This window comes from Vombatus ursinus, unplaced genomic scaffold (assembly GCF_900497805.2).
Source record: "Vombatus ursinus unplaced genomic scaffold, bare-nosed wombat genome assembly UNPS02014848.1, whole genome shotgun sequence".
NCBI classification, from domain to species: Eukaryota; Metazoa; Chordata; class Mammalia; order Diprotodontia; family Vombatidae; genus Vombatus; species Vombatus ursinus.
This window is the reverse complement of record NW_020954626.1, coordinates 7,298,422-7,319,607: the sequence shown is the minus strand read 5'-3', so window position 1 is coordinate 7,319,607 and position 21,186 is coordinate 7,298,422. Positions and strand designations below refer to the sequence as shown.

Sequence of the window (21,186 nt, the reverse complement as noted above, 5' to 3'; positions counted from 1 at the left end):
TGACTTGAAAGGAGAATTACCCGAAAAATGTATACAAAGTTAGTTTGAATCTAATTTCTTTTAGCCTTAACCAGTGCTTTTCCTTTTTCCAGGCATGTTTGGTAGAATCTCCTTTTTTAAGCACAGAAAACAATTTCATCCAATTTACTTTTTGTGTTCTCTTAGTTTCGTTAAGGAAATACAATTTTCTTCTCTTCCTTATCCAAAACTGTTCTATAAAAATACATTAAGATCTTCTGCTATAGATAGCAAATTTCTTTAGACAGATTCTGGAAGTTTTTTTTTTTTTTATACTTAAAAACTCTGAAAGAACAGTAAATTTGAAGTCAGATAATTTGGATTTGAATCCTGCTCTCACTTACTGCCTGTGTGACCTTGGGCATCTTAGTAGATAGTACACTGGATTTGGAGTCACAAAGAACTGAATTCATATTCTTCCTAAAACTAATCTGCTAGCTGTTTGACCCTGGGCATATCACTTAACCTTTCTGAGCCTCAACTTACTCATCTGTAAAATAGTAAAAATGGCATCTATCTGGCAGGGTTGTTGTGAGAATAAAATGAGCTCATGTTTGTAGAGTGCTTTGCAAACCTTAAAGCCTATATAATTTATGTCCCTTATTTTTATCATCATCGTCCTCACCTATAAAATGTAGAGTTGAACTAGATGACCTTTAAAGTACCTTTCAGTTCTAAATTTATGATCTTATAATTCCACTGCTATTATTTAATAGGGTTAGATTTTAGCCAGTGCTATAGAGGCCACTTATTTATTCATAGCCACTATGCCTACAGTTCTGGTTCTGTCACCAGGGGAAGTGTTACTATATATTATCCTTTTTGTTAGGTTCTCCCCTGGCATGAATAAACAAGAGACTTATAAAGTTCACACTTATGTATGCTTTTCCACAAACACAGAGCTCTTGATTAAAATAGTTTAAATAATCAAATACTAAGATTCATTATTGAACAATTGTTAAATACAAATATCTAAGTATATTATATTTTCTTTAACTAGGCACAACTACTTAACTAAACCCAGACTTTATTTTCTGTTTTCAGGAATGTCTTTGCTTTAAAATTTCTTCCCAAATCTGTTTGCCATTTCACTCTATTTCTCTTGGTTGTAAATAGCTCTAGTATCTAAACTTCTTTCTGCTACTGCAGTTGCTTGAAGGGCTCTAGTATAGAAACTGCTACCCTAGTTAATTTCTTGCCTATTACGATTATGATTATCCTAGCTTGGATTTTATCCTCTCCTACTAGGCCCCAGTACCTGAAGGGCAGAGAAAACTATGTTTTGCCATATAATTTTTTCTCTGCTTCAGGGCTTAACCAAACTTCTATAACCTCTGTGTCTCTTGTATCCAAAGGATAGAGAGCTCAAAATAAACATGTACTTGGACAGGAAATCCAAAAAGTTTCTTCTAAATCAGAATATTTTTATTCTGGCAATTATATTTAAATCACTTACTACTTTCCTACCTGTGTCTATACGTTTGCAAAAATCTCCACTAAAAAGTTAGAGATTATACTTTAAATAGACTCTAGACTTCTATAGATTTTCTAACTTGTTTAAAGATCTTTGGCATTTTTGTACAGGCACCAACCCTTTTTCCTTTTGAATATGATTTCATTATTTTGAAGTAGTTATATAAAAGTTTCTATATATATATAGTAATCTCTCATTTTGTAAAAATATCTTAAGTTAAATACCAAAAAATCACTCACGGTTTTATAGGTCATATTGCAAAACTTTTTGTTCAATGAGTAGCTTCTAGTTCTAAATACTATATACACAATGCAGTTTTTAATTTCCCTTTCCCATTTAATGTGTAATGTTTGAATTTTTTTTTAAAAATCTACTTTCATCACTTAAATTAAACATTTATATTTTTCAGCCTGGCTGGATTATTGTGGACCGACCAGATGCTGCTTCTCATTTGCAGCAACAACAGGATTGCTCTCCTCTGCCTCCAGGCTGGGAAGAAAGGCAAGATGTCCTTGGAAGGGCCTATTATGTAAATCATGAGTCTAGAAGAACACAATGGAGAAGACCGACCCCTCAGTATGTGGCGATAGCATCCTTGTTTGTACTGTAGATAATTAAAAACAGAAATTGGCGTTCTGATGTTGTTTACTACTGAATCAAAATAATTTGGAGACTGATAACTAGGCTTATTGAAATTTTTACATGTGCTGTTGGGAGGAACATTGATATTCTGGAGAGAATACAGAAGAGGGTGACAGCTTATTGAAAGGAAACTATGTAATGTGAAAATCAGTTGAAGAGGGGCGGCTAGGTGGCGCAGTGGATAGAGCACCAACCCTGAAGTTAGGGGGACCAGAGTTCAAATCTGGCCTCAGACTGAACACTTGGCACTTACTAGCTGTGTGACCCTAGGTGAGTCACTTAACCTCAACTGCCTCAAAATTAAAAAAAAAAAATGAAAATCAGTTGAAGGAAATGAAGAAGAGGATATTTGGGGATGGGGATCAGAAGAACTTTAGACCTAGTATAGAAACTGCTACCCTAGTTAATTTCTTGCCTATTATGATTATCTATTATATTATGAAAGAATCTCAGAGGTCACCTTGTCCATCACAGCCTCCTTTCACAGAGGAGGAACCTGAGGACTAGAGAGGTTAAGTAGTGCTTTGCCCTTCTCCATACAGCTAATCAGTAGCAGAGCCAGGATTTGAACCTGAATCTTGACACCAAATCCAGTTATTTATTCCAACAAATATGATAAAAATATTGTCCTTTCACACATTTAATAGCCGTGTGGAAGGCAGATTCTCTTTGTTCTGCTTGGCTTCAGATGGCAGAACTCTGCAAAATGGGTGGAAATTGAAGAATGAAACATTTCAACTTAAGAAAAAGAAAAGCTTCCTAACAGAGCTGTCCAAAAGCAAAATGGACTGCCTCATGATGTAATGATATTATTAAAGGTCTACAAGGGAAAAAAGGTAGACCTTTGTCAAGGATGAAGTAGTTCAACCCATATCTTGTTCCCATATATAGTTTAACCCAAACCCTATTTATATATGAGTTCAAATTGATGACTTCTGATTACCCTTTTCAGCACTGAGTTTCTATAATTTTGTGATTTTTATTCATTTTCTTATTTTTAATGTTACTTGATTCATAAACCTCTCATAATTGATGCCAATTAAAATATACTTTGCCTTTCATTGATGATATATAAAATTACATATTTTGCTGCTCCTGATAGCCTAAAACTATACTTTTAATTAGCTGTTTTAGTAATTCTTTAAGTTTAAATTATATGTATATACAATATGGTATATTTTTCAGTTTTTATTCCAACTTAATAAAATATACATTTCTGTACAACATTTTATATAAATAAAAACTCAAATAAATACCTATTTATAGTGAATTATCCACTCTGATACTGTTGAGCCAGAGTCAGAATTGTTTGTTTGTCTTTTTAATAAGCAAGTACTTCCAGGGTCATATTGATGAAAAGATAGGGCTTTATACTTTTCTACGTAACTTTTTTTAAAAAAAGTTTTTGTTCTTTTCTTAAAGAAAAGCACCATTACCTTTTCTTTTAATTCCCTGTCTCATCACTAAACAGAAAGAAAGGAAAAATAGAACAATTTTCCTTTAGGTAGAAAAGATACTCACATAACATACATTATTTTTAATTGAATTTTCATTAGTGTAGAAACACCCTTTGACTTTCTCAACAGAGAATGAAAATGGTCCTATAACATATTTATTTTACTGAGACTTTCCCTTTATCATTAGCAACATTTCCATATGTTTACAAAGTTTTCCATTCATTATTCACATTGATTATGAAAACACGTTCAGTCGGTTCAGTCATGTCTGACTCTTCATGACCCCATTTGGGGTTTTCTTGGTAAAGATACCGGAGTGGTTTGCCATTTCCTTCTCCAGTGTGTCCTCATTTTACAGATAAGGAACTGAAGCAAATAGGGTAAAAGTGACTCACCCAGGGGCAGACAGCTAGTAAATGTCTGAGACTGGATTTGAACTCTGGAAGATGAGCCTTCCTGACGTCAGGCCTGGCACTCTATCTACTGCGTCCCCTTGCTGCCCCTGATGAAAATATTATACTGGTCTTTTCTGACAGGTTTTTAGTGTTATGGAGTCTTCAATTGCTGGTTCTGTCATTCTACAAATTGCCATTAATTCCTGATCAAAATATTTGGTAAAATAGGCTGGCAATATCCTATAAACGCTTTTTGTGTAGTAGAAGGTAATTAAAAGCAGTCACAACAAAATTTTCTAGAATGATGGTTCTTACCTGTTTTTATATATTTGGCTTATTTTGCAGCCTCATTAAATTTATAGAGACCTTCTTAGAATGTATATTTTTAATTCATAATTGAAGGAAATACCAAATTTCAATTAGAGGTTAGTGAAAATAATAATGTCATTATGTTTTTGCAGTTAAAAGCCACAGATCCCTTGAGGGTCCATGGGACCTCAGGTTAAAAACTCCCATTCTCTTAAGGTCAATCTTAACTTTCCCAAAACCCAGCCAAACTTTTGTGATAGTCTTTTTATAGTGCCATAGAACTTTAAAGTTAGAATAAACTTTAGAGATTGTCCAGTCTTCACATTTTACAATGGGAAAAGTAAGATCTAGAATTTCAGAGATGGAAATATATTCAGAGGACATTTAATTCAACCCATAGCTACATCACTGAAAAAATGGTCTTTTAGCCATTTCTTGAAGACCTGTTGTAAGTTGGAGCCCACCTCCAAAGATAGCACATTTCATTTTAAGATACATAGGAAATTTTAAGAGATTAGGTGATTTGCCTAAGGCCACACCACTGGCTAGGGGTAGAATCAGAGCCAGGATCCAACTGTCTCAAATCTTGATTCTTTTGTTTCTTGAAGTCAAGAAGGTGCTCCCTCACTGCCTCCTTTTTCTTTTTTGAAATTTCTTAAAAATCAGTTTTAAATTTTCAGTTAACAAAAATATATTTATCTCTCCATGTCCTCCTTCCCCCATTAGGAAAACAAAAACAAATCTCTTATAACAGGTAGTCAAGAAAAACAAATTCCCACGATGGCCATATCCAAAAAATATATGTGTCATTCTGCTGTCTTGAGTCCTTCGACTCTCTGTTAGGAAGTGGGGAGCGTGCGTCATTGTTGACCTTCTGCCGTCTCCCTTTTTAAACCATGCCCATTAGAGTTTTCAGATCCGATGCTGTCGTTTCTCCCCTGTGTGACCTCGAGTCGCTGCCTGGCCTGGGTCTCAGTTTGGACCTGATAGCCTCTGCCATCCTTCCAGCACTACACATTCAATACAAGACAGAGGGCCTTCTAGATCGCCTTTAATTCTTCTCTCTCTCTGAGCCCCTGTCAAAGTCCATGTCCTTAGGTGATTGTAGTAATTCAAGATCAATTCTAGTAAATAAGAGTCTGATAATGAAGAGATTTAGATAAACTTTTAGAATCTCTATTTTTTATTTGTCTTTTTAGAACATCAGAGCTAACGTTATTTTAGATAGTACAGCATAAATCGTTTCAACATATATTACTCTGAGAATACAAAGACAAAATGAAAAGTCTCTGCCTTGAGGGCCTTATATTTTCCTGGATAGACCCAGCCTACACAGATAAATAAATACAATGTGATTTAAGGAGGGAAAACATATTAACAACAAAGGGTTAAATTGACATGGTGAGGTATTAGATTTTTTTAAAAAATGAAACTGCTTATTTTTTTACCATCTGGATTGTTCCGTAGCCTTTGAACAAAGGTAATAAAGTTCAATATTTTCTGATTATGAAATGCTATATAAATATTAGCTATAATTATTAGTATAATCTGAAATCTACTTTAAAATGCTCACTGTAGTTTTGTCTAAGTAGTGGAAAGAGTACTAGACTTGGAGTCAAGATTTGTATTTGATAAGAGGAAAGGCTTCCTTCTGACTGATTGGAACTGTCCAGAATTGGAAAGAGTTGCCTTGGGAGGGAGTGGGTTCCCCTAATACCTCCATCCTGAGGTATTCAAACAAAGGCTGGATGATCACCTGTCAGGTGTGTTGTAAAGGGAATTCTTGTCCAGGTGCGGATTGGTGGCTAAGATCGCCTCCAGAGTTCCTTTTTACTCTCTGAATCCTACTTCCAGCGTTGAGCTGTGTGAACATGGAAAAGGTATTTAATCCCTCTCAGCTTCAGTTTCCTCATTTTTAAAACAAGTATAATGGCATCTATACCTACCTATTTCAGAGTGTTATTAGTATCAAATAAGATAATACAAGTAAAGTACTTTATAAATCATAAAGCACTACATAAAATTAAACTATTATAATTATTTTTATATCCAGTGTTTTAAAATATAGATTTTGACTCATATTTTGCTACAGGAACAACACAGCAGATGCTGAGAATGCTAACATTCACCAGCAAGGGCAACATGCATTTACTTCACGGAGGCAAATATCTGAAGAAACAGAAAATTCTGAAAACAGAGATGCTACAGAGGTGTAAAAGAATTCCCTTTTTTTTTTTTCTGTTGTCATATGCACATTTTCCATATTGACTAACGAAGCACTTATTGCTCGTGAATTGATTAAAATAGTTGTAGTTTAAGCTAATTCTCTTTGTTTCAGAGCTGGGAAATTGTAACAGAAGATGAAAGTACCATATATAGCAACCAAAATCTCCAGTCATTTCTGCCACAAAGTAACTTTGATATTGAGACTTACTTTGTAAGAGAATTGAATGCAAGACCCTCTACTTCTGGAAGTTCAGCTACAGGCCAACAAATACCTAGCTGTGTAAGAAAGTTAGATTTTTGTTTGGTAAATTATTAATATTTGAATATAAGTGCATCCTCTTTAATTCAATTTAGAATTCATATAATTCTTCACTTTGTTCTTCATACTACACTAAGAGAGGATTAAGACTGAGGGAGGGTAGTGTAAAGGGGAGACTTAGATTGCCTTTCAGACACTTGAGGAATGACTGAAGAAACTGTGATTTGTGAATGTCATGGAATGTTATTGCTCTGTAAGAAATAATAGAGACCATTTCAGAGAATCCTGGGTGGTATGAATAGGTAAAGTGAGCAGAACCAGGAGAATACTTTATACATGGACAGCAACATAGTAAAGAAAAACCATTTTGAAAGACTAAAAATTCTAATCAATGGAATGACCAATCATGTCTCAAAAAGACCTGTAATGAAGCATGTTACCCACCTGTTTACCTTATGTTTTTCTTAACTTGTGTTTGAACTCTGGTCTTTTCATTGGGAAGACTTAGAAGTCCTCTATTTCATTAAAGATCCATTGTTTCCTCTAGCTTTAGACTCAGTTTTGCTGGGTTGATAATGTTGTAAGAAGTCTTGTTTCTGGAAATAGCCAATCAGAAGGAGAAGATGAAAGAGAGAGCAATTGCTAAACAGGGTTATGATAAAACCAGAAGACAATACCCTTGAGGTACAAAACTGACAGTCAAGATCTAAAACCATGAAGAACACTAGTAAAGTGTGCAAAGACAAGACCCCCAGCAGTGCTTATATGTGACTAATGACTAGAGAAAGATAATACTTGAAAATTTAGAGATTTGTCCAGATTATTAGTGTAAAAAAAGAAGACAGTAATATCAGTTCATTAAGCTCCCAAAGGCCACAAAGTTGTTGCCCACTGCGTTCTTGGTTCACAATTAAATATATATACCCACGAGGCATTTGAGAGCAATCTCTTTTATCTAGAGAAACCAAGTGAGGTAATATAGAGCTGTTTAAAAAGAAACAGAAAATTTGGATTTTGATCTCTGATCTTTCAAACAGAGAAGAAGATGGAGAAAAAGAAAGTAGGAGAAAGATACGTTCTCTCAGCCTAGTAGACTCTCCAGATTAGAGGCAGGAAGTTGACCAAACCCAGGCTTATGTTTCAATATAGTTGCTGATGTCTCATCTACTTAGAGTAGATGAAGAACCTGGCTGCTCTGGGAGCCTGGGTATGCTTGACTCCATTCCATCTTTGCTGCAGACTGCATGTCCCTGTGCTTCTTTCTGACTCTCTGCTGCTATCCCCCCAGAGTCATTCAGGCTACCCTTTGAGTGCTGTCACTGTACTGTTTAAAATTTGGGATAATCCTGGTGAAACATCCTCCCTTTCCCAGAGTACTCAGTTAGTATCAAGGTCACTCCCTCTGCTTTAAGGAAAGAATCTATCCAAACAGCTGTTACACTAGGCAAATAGCCAGCTAGAAGAAGGGCAACCCCTATGTGGAAGATGGTGAAAGAGGGAGGGATCTAAATCAAGAGCCAAGTAAGCATAAACTAGTTTTCTAAGCATTATATTTTAATGGATATTATCTTATAAATGTAACTATAAATTCTGGTTACATACTGAAAATAAAGCCAAAGATTTGTCAGAAATCTCAAGTTATTTTGTGTTTTTGTTTACTTTAAGAACCATTTCAAAAGAAGAGGGAGTCTGCAAACATATACTTTAGAGGAACAACCCACACTTCCTGTGGTAAGTTTGACTTCTCTTTAGTCATTAAAAAACAGTATGTTATTCAGATCCCTGGGCCTGAAAGGTTGTGTTATTACTCTGACCCTGTCAGCTAAGTACCTCTAACTCTAAGCCATATATCTTCAGTGGCCATGTTGGCTTTAGGATAGCCTGAATGAATGAAAAAGTGTTTATTAAGCCTTTATTATGTGTCAAGCACTGTGATAGAAAAACAAAGATAGTCTTTGACGTCAAGGAGCTTACATTCTTATAGGGGTAGTGGTGGCCAGGAAGGAGTGTTTTGGTTTAGAAATTCGCAATGATTGGAGCCTTAGGGAAATAAATTGACATACCCTTTCCAGTAACATTGGCAATATTAATTAGATTATGGTTCCAGAACTGAAAAGCCATGGAGATGAGAAAGGAATGCAAAGAATAAGCAGTTAACCAACTGCAAGATGGTTAGTGAGAAGATGAGAGGGAAATAAAGAAAAATGATGTCTTGGGCCACTGGGTGGCCTCACTCACCAGTTAGGATCCAGATTTAATATGCTAACTCTACTGGTTTCTTAATGATTACACATTCACATAAATGCATATGGATTTATAGAGATTTTTTTTGTTAAAACCTAGTTCTAGTCTGTGCATATACCTTATTTCATTTTGCTTTTAACAGATCTGTGATTTCATTGGAGTAGGAAGCTCCAAGTTGAGAGACTTTCTCCAAAAAAGTAGATCAGCACCTGCTCTGCCACATAGAGACATGGATGTGTATGGTTAGGTGACTTGCCTAGGGGCCTAAGGGCCAGTATGTGTCAGAGAGAAGACTTAAGTTGTCCTGTCTCCGAGACCAGCACTTTATTCACTATGCCAGGAAATCTCTGAATGCTATGTTTGCTGTGTATACTGTATAATGTTTGTCGCTTTATTTTTATATTTTTGATATTTCTTTATACAACTTATCTTTGTCAATCCTTAGCACTATGTAGTACTCCATTGCATTGATGTACCAGTCTCTTTAGCTGTTCTGTAACTGTTTAGCATTTAGATTTTTTGCAATTTTAAAAATTACATAAGACATAGTTATTATTTTTTCTATATTTCTTGTCCTAAGTAATAAATTACTATTTCAAAGAGCATGGTTAGTTTTGTGACTCTTGCTATGTATTGGCAGATTGCCCTTAAGAAAGATTGTACCAGGAACAGCTAGGTGGAGCAGTGGATAGAGCACTGGTTCTGAAGTCAAGAGATCCTGGGTTCAAATCCAGCCTCAGACACTTGACACTTACTAGCTGTGTGACTGTGGGCAAGTCACTTAACCCCAATTGTCTCACCAAAAAAACAAAGCAAAAAAAAAAGAAAGATTGTACCAACTTGCAATGTATAAGTGCTCTTTTCCCCCAGTAGTCCTACTCACATTATTTTATTTATTTATATTGCAAAGTTGGTAGTCCTGAGTTAGTACCTCTTTGTTTTTATAACTTGCATTTCTTTAACTATTAATGACATCATTTTTCAAGTGTTTATGTGCTGTTTATGTTTACTCTTTTGTGAATTGTCTGTTTATATTATTTTACCATCCATATATTGGAGATGAAGTACTATACAGTGGTGGTGTCAAACTTAAATAGAAACATACCTATGCATAAGGATCCCTCTGGGTCATATATATTGACATAGAAAACTATACACTAACTTGTTACATTTTATTTTTGTTTATTTTGTTATATATTTCCTAATAATATTTTAATCTGGTTCAGGCTGCACTTGGGAGTATTGTGAGCCACATGTGGCCTGCCGGCCATGTGTTTGGCACCTCTCTTTTATCTATTGTACCAGTGCCTGTTTTACAGAAGACCTAGAAAGAACCTGGTTTCCATGTAACTCTGAATATAGTAGACCTGGGTCTTCCCCAGCCTTTAGCAAAAAGAAACAGCTTTTGTCTAAAGGTGTGCTCTGCTTATCTACTCTGACCTATATTATTTGAACCCTGTAATCTGCATGTTGGCTGGCCTGTACCTAGATGTTAACTCATAGGTTATCTGCCTGGCTCAATATGATAGTACATTAGTGAATTTTATTACTGTTTTATTTGGTGCACTACTTCAAGTACTTAAAATATTTCTTGTGTTCCTTTTAAAGAAAACTATCAGTAAAATAAATATTTCTTCTAGTTAATGATAGCTTTAAACTTTTTTTATATTTTTTTCACTCATTAATGTTTTGTTTTTTATTTGTTTGTTTTAGTTTTTGCCTACTTCATCTGGATTACCACCAGGCTGGGAAGAAAAACAAGATGATAAAGGAAGATCATATTATATAGATCACAATTCCAGAACTACAACATGGATGAAACCTGTTACACAGGTACCCTCTAGCACATGTATAAGATTGTTTTCTAATTGAATTACCTTTGAAGAAGACACTTCATATTTCCTTTGTATTTTATTTATATGCTGGCACTGGTGCTAAGCTGATGCTACTTAGGACAATCACAGGTGGTGCATAAATCGTTCAGCAGTTATTTACTAAATACCCACTGTGTTTTTAACACTGCATTAGGAATTTGGGAAAACAAAAAAAAATGGTTTTTTCCCTCAAGGAACTTCACAGTCTGTTAAGGGATACAACACGTGTATATATGTATAAAAGCATATGTAAAATAAATCAGCCAACAAGCAATTATTAGGTTCTTACTTATGTATCAGCTCCATACCAAGCTCTGGGGGTAGAAAAACAAGGAAAAAGACAGTTCCTGCCATCAAGGAGATTAAATTCTAATTGGGAAGACAACACATAAAGGGAAGCTTACAGAGGTGGGATGGAGAGAAAGGTACGCAGCTTGAATTGTTGAGTGTTTTTTTTCCCCTATAGGCCTACTCACATTCTGTTACTGGCTTGCTTTTTTTTTCTGGTTGGTTGGTTGGTTTCATTTACCAAGTTGATGGACCTGAATTAATACCTCTTTTTTGAGACACAGTAGCAAAGATTGAAAAGTCCAAAGCAAGTGTGGGAGAAGAAGGAGTTCCTCAAATTGGAACTCATCAATGGCAGAAGCAGGCCATGGTCAGAAGGATGTTCCACAGTAATAAAGCCACAGGGTTGGAGGACAGTTCCAGAGTGAGGAGGCCATAGGCATTGAGAGAACTTCCAGGGGGAAATGCAAACTGAGTCATGGTGACAAATTCAAGGGAGTCAGAATCAGAGCAAAGAGAGAAAAAACACATAAGTGTCAGATAATTTGGGAAGGGAAGCACTAGCAACAGTGGGAAGGGGGGGTATATGATCAGCTTACATTCTCTGCAAGTTAATTTTTGAGAAATAGAATAAAGATATTAGTATTAGTGAATTTTTTTTAGAACTTCATTGGGTGAGATTTTTCCTCTGCTAAAACCTTACTTTGGTATTTCATCATTCACTGAAGGTGACTTTGGATTCCTAAAAATGGTGCCAGTTCTCATACAGACCATATTAAGTTAGAGAGACTTCAAGTGTGTGACAGTGATGGATTTTTATGTCTGTAATCCAAAAATTAACCTAAGTTTGAAGAGATTCATCAGAAGATTGGCCACAGCACTTTATGAAATTGTCTACTAATGTATGGAGGATATTGCTTTTACATGAGTGAAAGGAAGAGTATAATCATCAGGGGGACTTATGACAATTTAAGACACCAGAGATGTTTGTAATACTTTGTCTTTCTCTTTTGCATTCCGTGATATTTTTCCACTATTTACTGCTCAGATAATTTAAACTCTTTTAAAATAGCTCTTTGCAAACCTTAAAGTACTATATAAATGTCAGCTATTAATATTATTATTATTTTAGTCCTTTTAATTCCATCACTAGTGCTTTAAAAGCTTTTAGCATTCTCTAATAGCATGATTTCAGCTCCTGCTTTTTTGGATTCACCTGATGTGCACTAAATTTTGTTCCAGCCTCTCAATTTTATTGTGTATTTCTTTTCAAAATTTCAAAGAACAATTAATATCAATGTGACATACATTTTTCTCAAAAACTAAGAAACCACTGCCAGACAGTCAGTAGGTCAACTAGCATTTATTAAGGAGTTATAACATGTTAAGTACTGTGCTAAGTGCTGGGGATAAAACAATGGCAAAAAACAGTACCTACTCTGAAGGAGCTCGAAGTGTAATCAGGAAGACAACAGGCAAAGAACTAAATACAAACGAGATACATAAAAGATAAATTGGGAGTAGTCTCATAGGCAGGCACTAAAATTAAGGAAGATGGGGAAAGGCTTTTTGCAGAGAGTAGAACTTTAGCTAAGACTTGAAAGAAGCCAGGGAATGGAGAAAAGGAAGGACAGACTTTCAGGCATGGGGGACAGCCAAGAAAAAAAGCCTAGAGTCAGGAGAGAACAAGTCCACTCTCCCCTCCAGGGTGCTTCCTCTTCCTCACACCAGCATGCATTTTTTTTTTTTGGTGACGGGAGGAAAGGCCAGAGTAGAATACGCTGACAGAAACCATAGGAGGAGAGAAATTCTGAGCAGGTCTAGAAGCTGGTGGTTTGGTTCAGAATCCCTGCCAGAGTGGGGAGACTTATGAGAGACAGGTACTGAGTGTGTTCATTAAGGATTAGCATTCTGCACTGGAATGCATAAGGCTAGGGCTTTGTTAGATTTCTTGCTCTCTGGAAACAGCTCTAATTGCTCCACTTCAGGTGCATAATTAGTCTTTTGGAGTTTCATTGAGAATTAGTAAGGATTAGAAAAAATGGTCTAGTCCTTGATTCTGTTCCATTTGTGACCCTGAAGTCACCCATACTGAGATTAAGTCTTTTTTTTAACTGAATATTCTCATTCTCTAGCTCTGTTATATATTTTTTCAAAAATTTTCCTAATATTTTTCCTGAAAAGACTTGGCATTTTGTTTGCCTTTGTGGCTATAAACATATACTACACTGATTTTTGAACCTCAACTCCAAAATCTGATTCTTTAAGGAAAACTGCAAACATGAGCATAATGTCCATTCATTTCATACCTTGAGTGCTTCTTAAATGCCAAGGGTCCCAGTTGTCTCACTTAGGTTCAAGTAATTAAGCTGATAATAAGAATTATAAACTTTCATGTGGGCCACTGATTAGACATCAGATAACAACTTCTTAACGATTAGAAGTATTCAGACATGGAATGGGCTTTCTTGGGTTTCCCCCTCATTAAAGATATTAAAGTAGAAGCTGAATGATCATTTCTGGAGTATGTTGTGTAGGGTATTCTTCTGGGATAGTTTGATCTAACTGGACTTTGAAATTCCTTAGGCCCTTGAGATTCTATAATATACATAAATAACTATAGTACAAGTAAGACTATAAGTAAAAAGGAGAGATTCAAGCAAAGTGCTCTGATAAGTTTGGGGAAAAGCTAGACTACTTCTAGCTAGAGAATCAGCAAAAAAGTTTCATGGAGGAGGTAGTACCTAAGATGGGCCTTGAAAATGAAGGATATTCTGGGGCAGCTAGGTGGCGCAGTGAATAGAGCATTGGCCCTGGAGTCAGGAGGTCCTGAGTTCAAATCTCTACCTCAGACATATAACACTTACTAGCTGTGTGACCCTGGGCAAGTCACTTAACCCCACTGCCTAGCCAAAAAAAAGAAAAGAAAAGAAAATGAAGGATATTCCAACAGAGAAGAGAAAGGAATGCTTTATCTTTTAAAAAGTCACATTTTCTGGTTAGTAGACATTCATGATTATTTCTCATCTACTTGGTTATCTGCTTTCCAAACAAAATAAGAATTAGAATACAAAGCTGAAATTCACAGAAACATACTTCCTTACCACTTTCATTAGTACATTACTTTCAACTCTTGTGCATCCTAATGCTGAGTATTCCAACTTGCATAGGTAAACAGTATCTTAGCTGGAAATTGATTATGAAATTATGTCATTAAAAGAGTAAAGATTAAGAGAAAAAGATCTGTTGGAAAAAAAACACTGATTCAAAGAGACAAGAACATTTTCAAAAACAATTGGGAAAAATAATGTATCATTATATCTTCTAAAATGATTCTTATGTTAGGATACAAACCCAATTTGTAAATCCTTACTTTGTTTTCTACTTAATAAACATACCTTTGGGAGGGCAGAGCTACAATGGCAGAGAAAAGGCAGAGACTCCCCTGAGTTCTCCCCAAAACCCCTCCTAACAACTTTAAATAATGCCTCAAAAGAAATTCTGAAGTGGCAGAACCCACAAAAGACTGGGGTGAAAGTTTTCCAGCCCAAGACAGGTTGGAAGGTCAGCAGGAAAGGTCTGTTGTATCTGAGTGAGAGTGGAGCACAGTCCAGTGCAGGCTGCACCACAGCAAATCAACAATAGGCCTTGGGAGTTAATTGATGGGGCCAGTGGTGGTTTCTTGACCTCTCAGCCCACAGATGGCAAAGGGATCAGACAACTAGTCAGAAGGAGATAATAGGAGTCCCTTTGCTGGCACCAGAGGCAGGATTTTATTGCATTGCCCATACTTCGATCTGCGTCACAGTTCTGGGTGTCAGTCCCAAGGTAAAGAGCAGTAGTAGTAGCACACAAGAGCTTGCAGAGAAGCAGGGACCCTGGTCACAGTTGCAGAACAGAAAAGAGTACTTGTGGTCACTCAAGAGCACAGGCCAGGAGAGTAGTACACACAGCTCGTCTTAGATTTTACCATCTTAGAAGAATTGAAAACTTTTGTGTTCCCTGAATTATCTCTGAAAACAACTGCATGAAAAAATCTGAAGCTTGAGATAATGCCCCTCCACTCTGGAAGCAGAATCTGGCTTTAGAATAGAGTAAAAAGTCAAGAAACAGGCTGAGAAAAACTGAGCTAACAGCGGGGAAAGATCCTGACTATAGAAAGTTACTATGGTGACAGGGAAGAGCAAAACACAAACTGAGAAGAAGACAGCTGTGTCAAAACTGCTACATCTAAAGCCTCATAGAAAAATATGAATTTATCTCAGGCCATAGAAGAGCTCAAAAAGGATTTTAAAAATCAAGTAAGAGAGGTAGAGGAAAAATTGTGAAGAGAAATGAGAATGATACAAGAAAATCATGAAAAAAGAGTTAACAGCTTGGAAAAGGAAGCACAAAAAATACTGATGAAAATAACACCTTAAAAAACAGACTAGGCTAAATGGTAAAAGTGGCACAAAAATACAATGAGGAGAAGAATGCTTTGAAAAACAAAAAAAGTAGAATTGGCCAAATGAAAAAGGAGATGCAAAAGCTCACCAAAGAACTTAATTTCTTAAAAAAAGTAGAATTGGGCAAGTGGAAGTTAATGACTTTATGAAACATCAACAATAAAACAAAATCAAAAGTATGAAAAATAGAAGAAAATGTGAAATAGTTCATTGGAAAAACAACTGACCTGGAAAACAGTTCAAGAGGAGATAGCTTAAGAATTATTGGGCTGCATAAAAGCCATGTTCAAAAAAAGAAACTAGATTAATTTTTCAAGAAATTATCAAGACTGCCTTGATGTTCTGGAACTAGAGGGTAAAATAGAAATTGAAAGAATTTACTGATAACTTCCTGAAAGAGATCCCAAAATGAAAACTCCCAGGAATATTATAGCCAAATTCCAGCTCTCCCAGGTCAAGGAGAAAATATTGCAAGCAGCCAAAAAACAATTCAGATATCATGGTCATGATTACACAGAATTTGGCAGTTTCTACATTAAAGGATCAAAGGGCTTGAATATGATATTCTGGAGGACAGAAGAGCTAGGATTACAACCAAGAAACACCCACACCAGCAAAACTGAGTATAATCCTTCAAGGGAAAAAATGGACATTCAATGAATTGAGGGCTTTCAAGCATTCCTGATGAAAAGATCAGAGCTGAATAGAAAATTTGACTTTCGAATAAAAGACTCAAGAGAAACATAAAGAGCTTAGTAGGAAAGAAAAATCATAAGGGATTCAAATAAGGTTAAACTGTTTACATTCCTATGTGAGAAAATGATACTCCTAACTCCTAAAACTTTTTCATTATTAAGGCAGTTAGGAGTATACATAGACAAATGGCATAAGTGGGAGTTGAATATGATGGAATAATTATCTAAGAAAATAAAATTAAGGGATGAGAAAGAGGAATGCATTGGGAGAAGGGGAAAGGGAGAGGTAGAATGGGGCTGAATTATCTGACCTAAGAGACATGAAAGAGCTTTAACAGCAGAAGGGAAAATGGAGGAGGTGGGGAGGGGAAGCACCTTACCTTACTCTTATCAGAATTAGCTCAAAGAGGGAATAACATACACACTCCTTTGGGTATGGAAAGTTGTTTTACCATACAGGAAAGTAGGGGGAAGGTGAAAGAGAGAAGGGGAAATTTTCATAGAAGGGAGAGTGGATTGGGGAAGGTAAAAGTCAGAAGCGAAACACTTTTGAGAATAGACAAGGTGAAAATGAGAGAAAGAGAGAGAAGGATAAACGGGGAAAATAAGATTGAGAGAAATACATAGTAATCATAATTGTGATAAAAATTTATTGCAAGTTTCTCTGATAAAGACATCATTTCTCAAATATATAAAGAACTTAGTCAAATTTATAGAAATGAGCCATTCCTCAATTGATAAATGGTCAAAGGATATGATCAGGCAGTTTTCAGATGAAGTAATCTGAGTTATCTATAATCACGTGTAAAAATGCTCTAAATCACTATTGATTGAAGAAATGCAAATTAAAACCACCCCACACCTGCCAGATTGGCTAGTATGACAGAAAAAGAAAATGATAAATGTTGGAGGGGATGTGGGAAAATTGAGACACTAATGCACCTGTTGGTGAAGTTGTTGATTCAGCCATTCTGTAGAGCAATTTAGAACTATGGCCTAAGGGCTATAAAACCTTGAAAACCCTTTGACCAAGAAATACCACCATGAAGTCTGTATCCCAAAGAGATAAAAAATAAAAAGGAAAAGGATGCAAAAGTATTTATAGTAGATCTTTAATGATGGCAAAGAATTGGAAATTGAGGGGATGCCTATCATTTGAGGAATGGCTGAACAAGTTGTATATAAATGTAATGGAGTACTATTATGGTATGAGAAATGATGAACAGGCAGATTTTAGAAAAATCTGGAAAGACTTAAATGAACTGATGTTGAAATGAGCAGAACCAGGAGGATATTGTACACAGTTAACAGCAACATTGTGCGATGACTCACTTAGCTCTTCTCAGCAATACAGTGATCCAAGATAGTTCTTCAGCACTTATGATGAAAAATGCTATACATCGCCAGTGAAAGGACCAATGGATTCTGAATGCAGATCAAAGCATACCTTTTCTTTACTTACTTTCTTTTTCTTTTTTTTTTTTGTCTTCGTTTTCTTTTACAACATGACCAACATGGAAATATGCTTTGCATAACTGCACATATATAACCTATATCAAATTTCTTGCCTTCTCAATGAGGGAAAGGAGAGACAGAGAATTTGGAACTCAAAAACATTTTTTAAATGAATGTTAAAAATTGTTTTTACATGTAATTGGGAAAAATAAAATATTAAATTAAAAAAATGAACTCACCTTTGTTCCACAGCAGTGTGAGTAACCCACAAAATCTTTTTTTTTCAATTTAATACATTATAGGCAACAATAGAGAACATTCAGTTATCATCACACCAAAGTCCTTCTACATCTACTCAGCAACACACAACTCCAAGTGATTCATCACAACTCTCTTTGAATCAACAATCTGAATTTGAGCAGAAATTTCTTCCTAAAGGTTGGGAAGTCCGACATGCACCAAATGGGAGACCTTTCTTCATTGATCACAATACCAAAACTACCACCTGGGTAATTTTAATAACTTTTGATTTATTTAATAAACCTATATTAACCAATTGCATTCTATGTACTGAATGTTTGAGATGTTTTAAATTAATAATAATGATAATACAGTTATACTTTTAAAAGTGTTCATGTTCTATTTTATATTATCATCATTTTAAAGTCACTAAACCTTTTAGGATATTGTCTTTATGGCACTTAATACTAATTGTTATATATAATCCTAATTTTTAAATAATAATTAGTTCTTTCACACACTAGTTAAACATGATTAAGAAGATGAAAATGGATAATTTTAATGGAAACCCTGTTCCAAAAGAAAACAATAAAATTATTAGTCTCAAAAAATTGAGACCAACATTATTGCCCCCAAAAGCAGGCTTTTCAAAAGAATATAAAAATTCACCACAGTCCTAGTTATGTTATTGAGAAAGCATTCTATTTTATTTAAGTGATGAGGAGAAAGGGATGCCAGTATTCTTTCTTTTCCCTGTGATAAATCTTAATGCACCAAAGACATAACAAAAATTAAAAGTTTCTGAACATCGTTTAAATCTTTTTTCCATTGTACAAAAAAGGCATTTCTTTTAAAATGGTATTATATAAAACTTAGATTTTCCTTTAATCATCCTTATACTATCTTCCTAGCCAATTATGGACTGTTTTAAGAAACTAAAAAGAAATTATAACTTTTTCTCATCCATTCAAAATCTATGGAATAAATCAACAAACATTTTGTAATTACCAAGCAACAAGCATTATTTATGTGTTAGGCACTATGGATAGAAATTCAAAAGCACAGTGATTCCTGCTTTCAAGATGCTGCTTCGTCTAGGGCAATACAACATGTTCACAGATGGGTAAATATAGTATATGCACAAAATGAATACAAACTTATTTCAGGAGTTGGGGGCATTCTAATTGTGACTGATAATAAAGAAGGGGTACTTGAAGGAGGTGACACTTGAAGCTTGAAGGGAGAACAGTCTTTGCAAAGACACAGAAGCAGGAGAGAGCATTGGAAAATGATTAATCTTCTGTTTACTTCACCAGGCTGATTCTCTGTTAGTGGAAGGAAATCTTCAACAGGATTATTTTTAGTGCAACATTGGAATGTTATCTCTAGTATTTTTTAGTTTCAGATGTGATAATATACACACATTAGGGAGAATTAAAATATTATTGTAATATATTTCACATAAAATAAATTTATGTAAATAAATATATCAAGTAACATAAAGGGGACAAATTGATGATTTTTTAAACTCTTCTAAAATACATCTTTTTGATAAAGAGGATTCCATTTAATACCAGATAAACTTGACAGTGCTGATAAATTGAGACAGTATGACATAGTGGAAAAAATACTGGACTCAGAACAAGAAGATCTGGGCTTGAGTTCTGACTCCATTATAATGAAGCTATGGGTCACTTATCCTCTCAGAGCCACAGTTTCATCATTTTAAAATGGGGATAATAATACACATACTACCGGGAAAAGCAGCATGGGATGGCTTAGCCTTAGGCTTGGAGGCAGGAGACCTAGATTTAAATCCTAGCTCTGACCTCACTGGACTTCGTTTTTCTCATCTGGAAAGTGGGGATTTTGGATGAGATGACCTTTAAATTCCTTCCAACCCTTAATTCTATGTGGGGACTCAGACGGTATTCTGTGACATATTGTCATATAAATATCAGTATCAGTAAGCTAGAATGATACTGCTATTTAACCTTCTTTCAAAAAGAATTTACACTTTATGGAATTCTCCAGAAAATGGCATTTTATTTTATCTATTAATTATGAGAATTAATTTTCCTCTGGAAAAATTCTGGAAGAAAACCTCCTTGGTGTGTTTTGTAGCAAGAACCTACTTAGGAAAATCAGTTTAACAGCTGAGACCAGTACAGATGGATTTATATTTCTTGTTAGTTATGTGGTATGGCAACTCACCCCCACCATATATGTGCCTCTCCATTGCCCTCAGAGTGATATTTGTTTTAGTCCTTTGTAAATTATACTGTTCTGTGACTTAGAACCATATAACAACATTAGTAGAATGTTAGTATTAAAAACATGGTTCTTTGTTTCACAGGATAGTCTGGCATCATTCAAGGAGACCTGCAGTTTTCCAAAGGCAATCCAACCTGTTTTCCTCTTTAATTCTGGGTCCATTGTTCACTTGCAGTGTCTGTCCAAGGTATATATGCTGATGGACAAGCTCTGTAAGTTGTCCTCACAACTGCATTTTATAATTCAATCAGTAAACATTGTCCAGCTACTTGTTTTTTCTAATGTAGATGATTATGCCAGAGACTGGCTTATAGTCACATAGCTAATGAATGTCATGTGCAAACTCAAACCTAAAACTTTTGACATCAAACCCAGTATTTTTTCCACTACTTATTCAGATTTGAGACTTGAAATTTCAGTCTTATTCTTAAACTCTCCATGTACTAATATGTAGAAGAAAATCCTGTATAGCCAAAAACAAAACAAAACAAAACCCATATTTGGAAAACAGTAACTAAATCTTCCAGATAATTTCTGTAAAAGAGATGACAGTTAATGCTGATCTCACTCAGAAAAAAATTGGTCTTCAGCCCTTTGGATAGTGTAGACTTGACTAGAGTAGTACAAAAAGAAATAATCATCCCTAGCCCCCAAATTATATAGAACTATAATTACTAATGGACTTTTTGTTTAAAGGACGGAATTCGAGATGTTCTTAAGTATGGTAAAATAAGATACCATTTGCATCATGCTTAAATGTGATTTTTGGTTTTGTTCTTTCTATTGCTATACCAAAAAAGGAAGATCCAAGATTCAAAATTACAGCTCATGTGAGAAGAAAGACATCCCTCGATACTGCTGATCTAGGGCCTTTACCTGTAAGTTTTT

At 35.3% G+C, this 21,186-nt stretch overlaps 1 protein-coding gene across 11 annotated transcripts in view; it reads left to right on the top strand.

The window, feature by feature from the left end:
* Positions 1-21,186, top strand: part of NEDD4 (neural precursor cell expressed, developmentally down-regulated 4, E3 ubiquitin protein ligase) — a 137,474-nt gene that overhangs the window by 86,816 nt on the left and 29,472 nt on the right. For 10 of the 11 annotated variants that reach the window (XM_027840814.1, XM_027840813.1, XM_027840812.1 and 7 more), the window contains 7 exons: positions 1,902-2,068; positions 6,388-6,505; positions 6,634-6,801; positions 8,446-8,511; positions 10,738-10,857; positions 18,087-18,293; positions 21,099-21,176. In XM_027840814.1, the coding sequence (XP_027696615.1) occupies positions 1,902-2,068; positions 6,388-6,505; positions 6,634-6,801; positions 8,446-8,511; positions 10,738-10,857; positions 18,087-18,293; positions 21,099-21,176 (924 nt within the window). The remainder of the gene's footprint in view (positions 1-1,901; positions 2,069-6,387; positions 6,506-6,633; positions 6,802-8,445; positions 8,512-10,737; positions 10,858-18,086; positions 18,294-21,098; positions 21,177-21,186) is intronic. The other variant, XM_027840808.1, reaches the window with a different exon arrangement.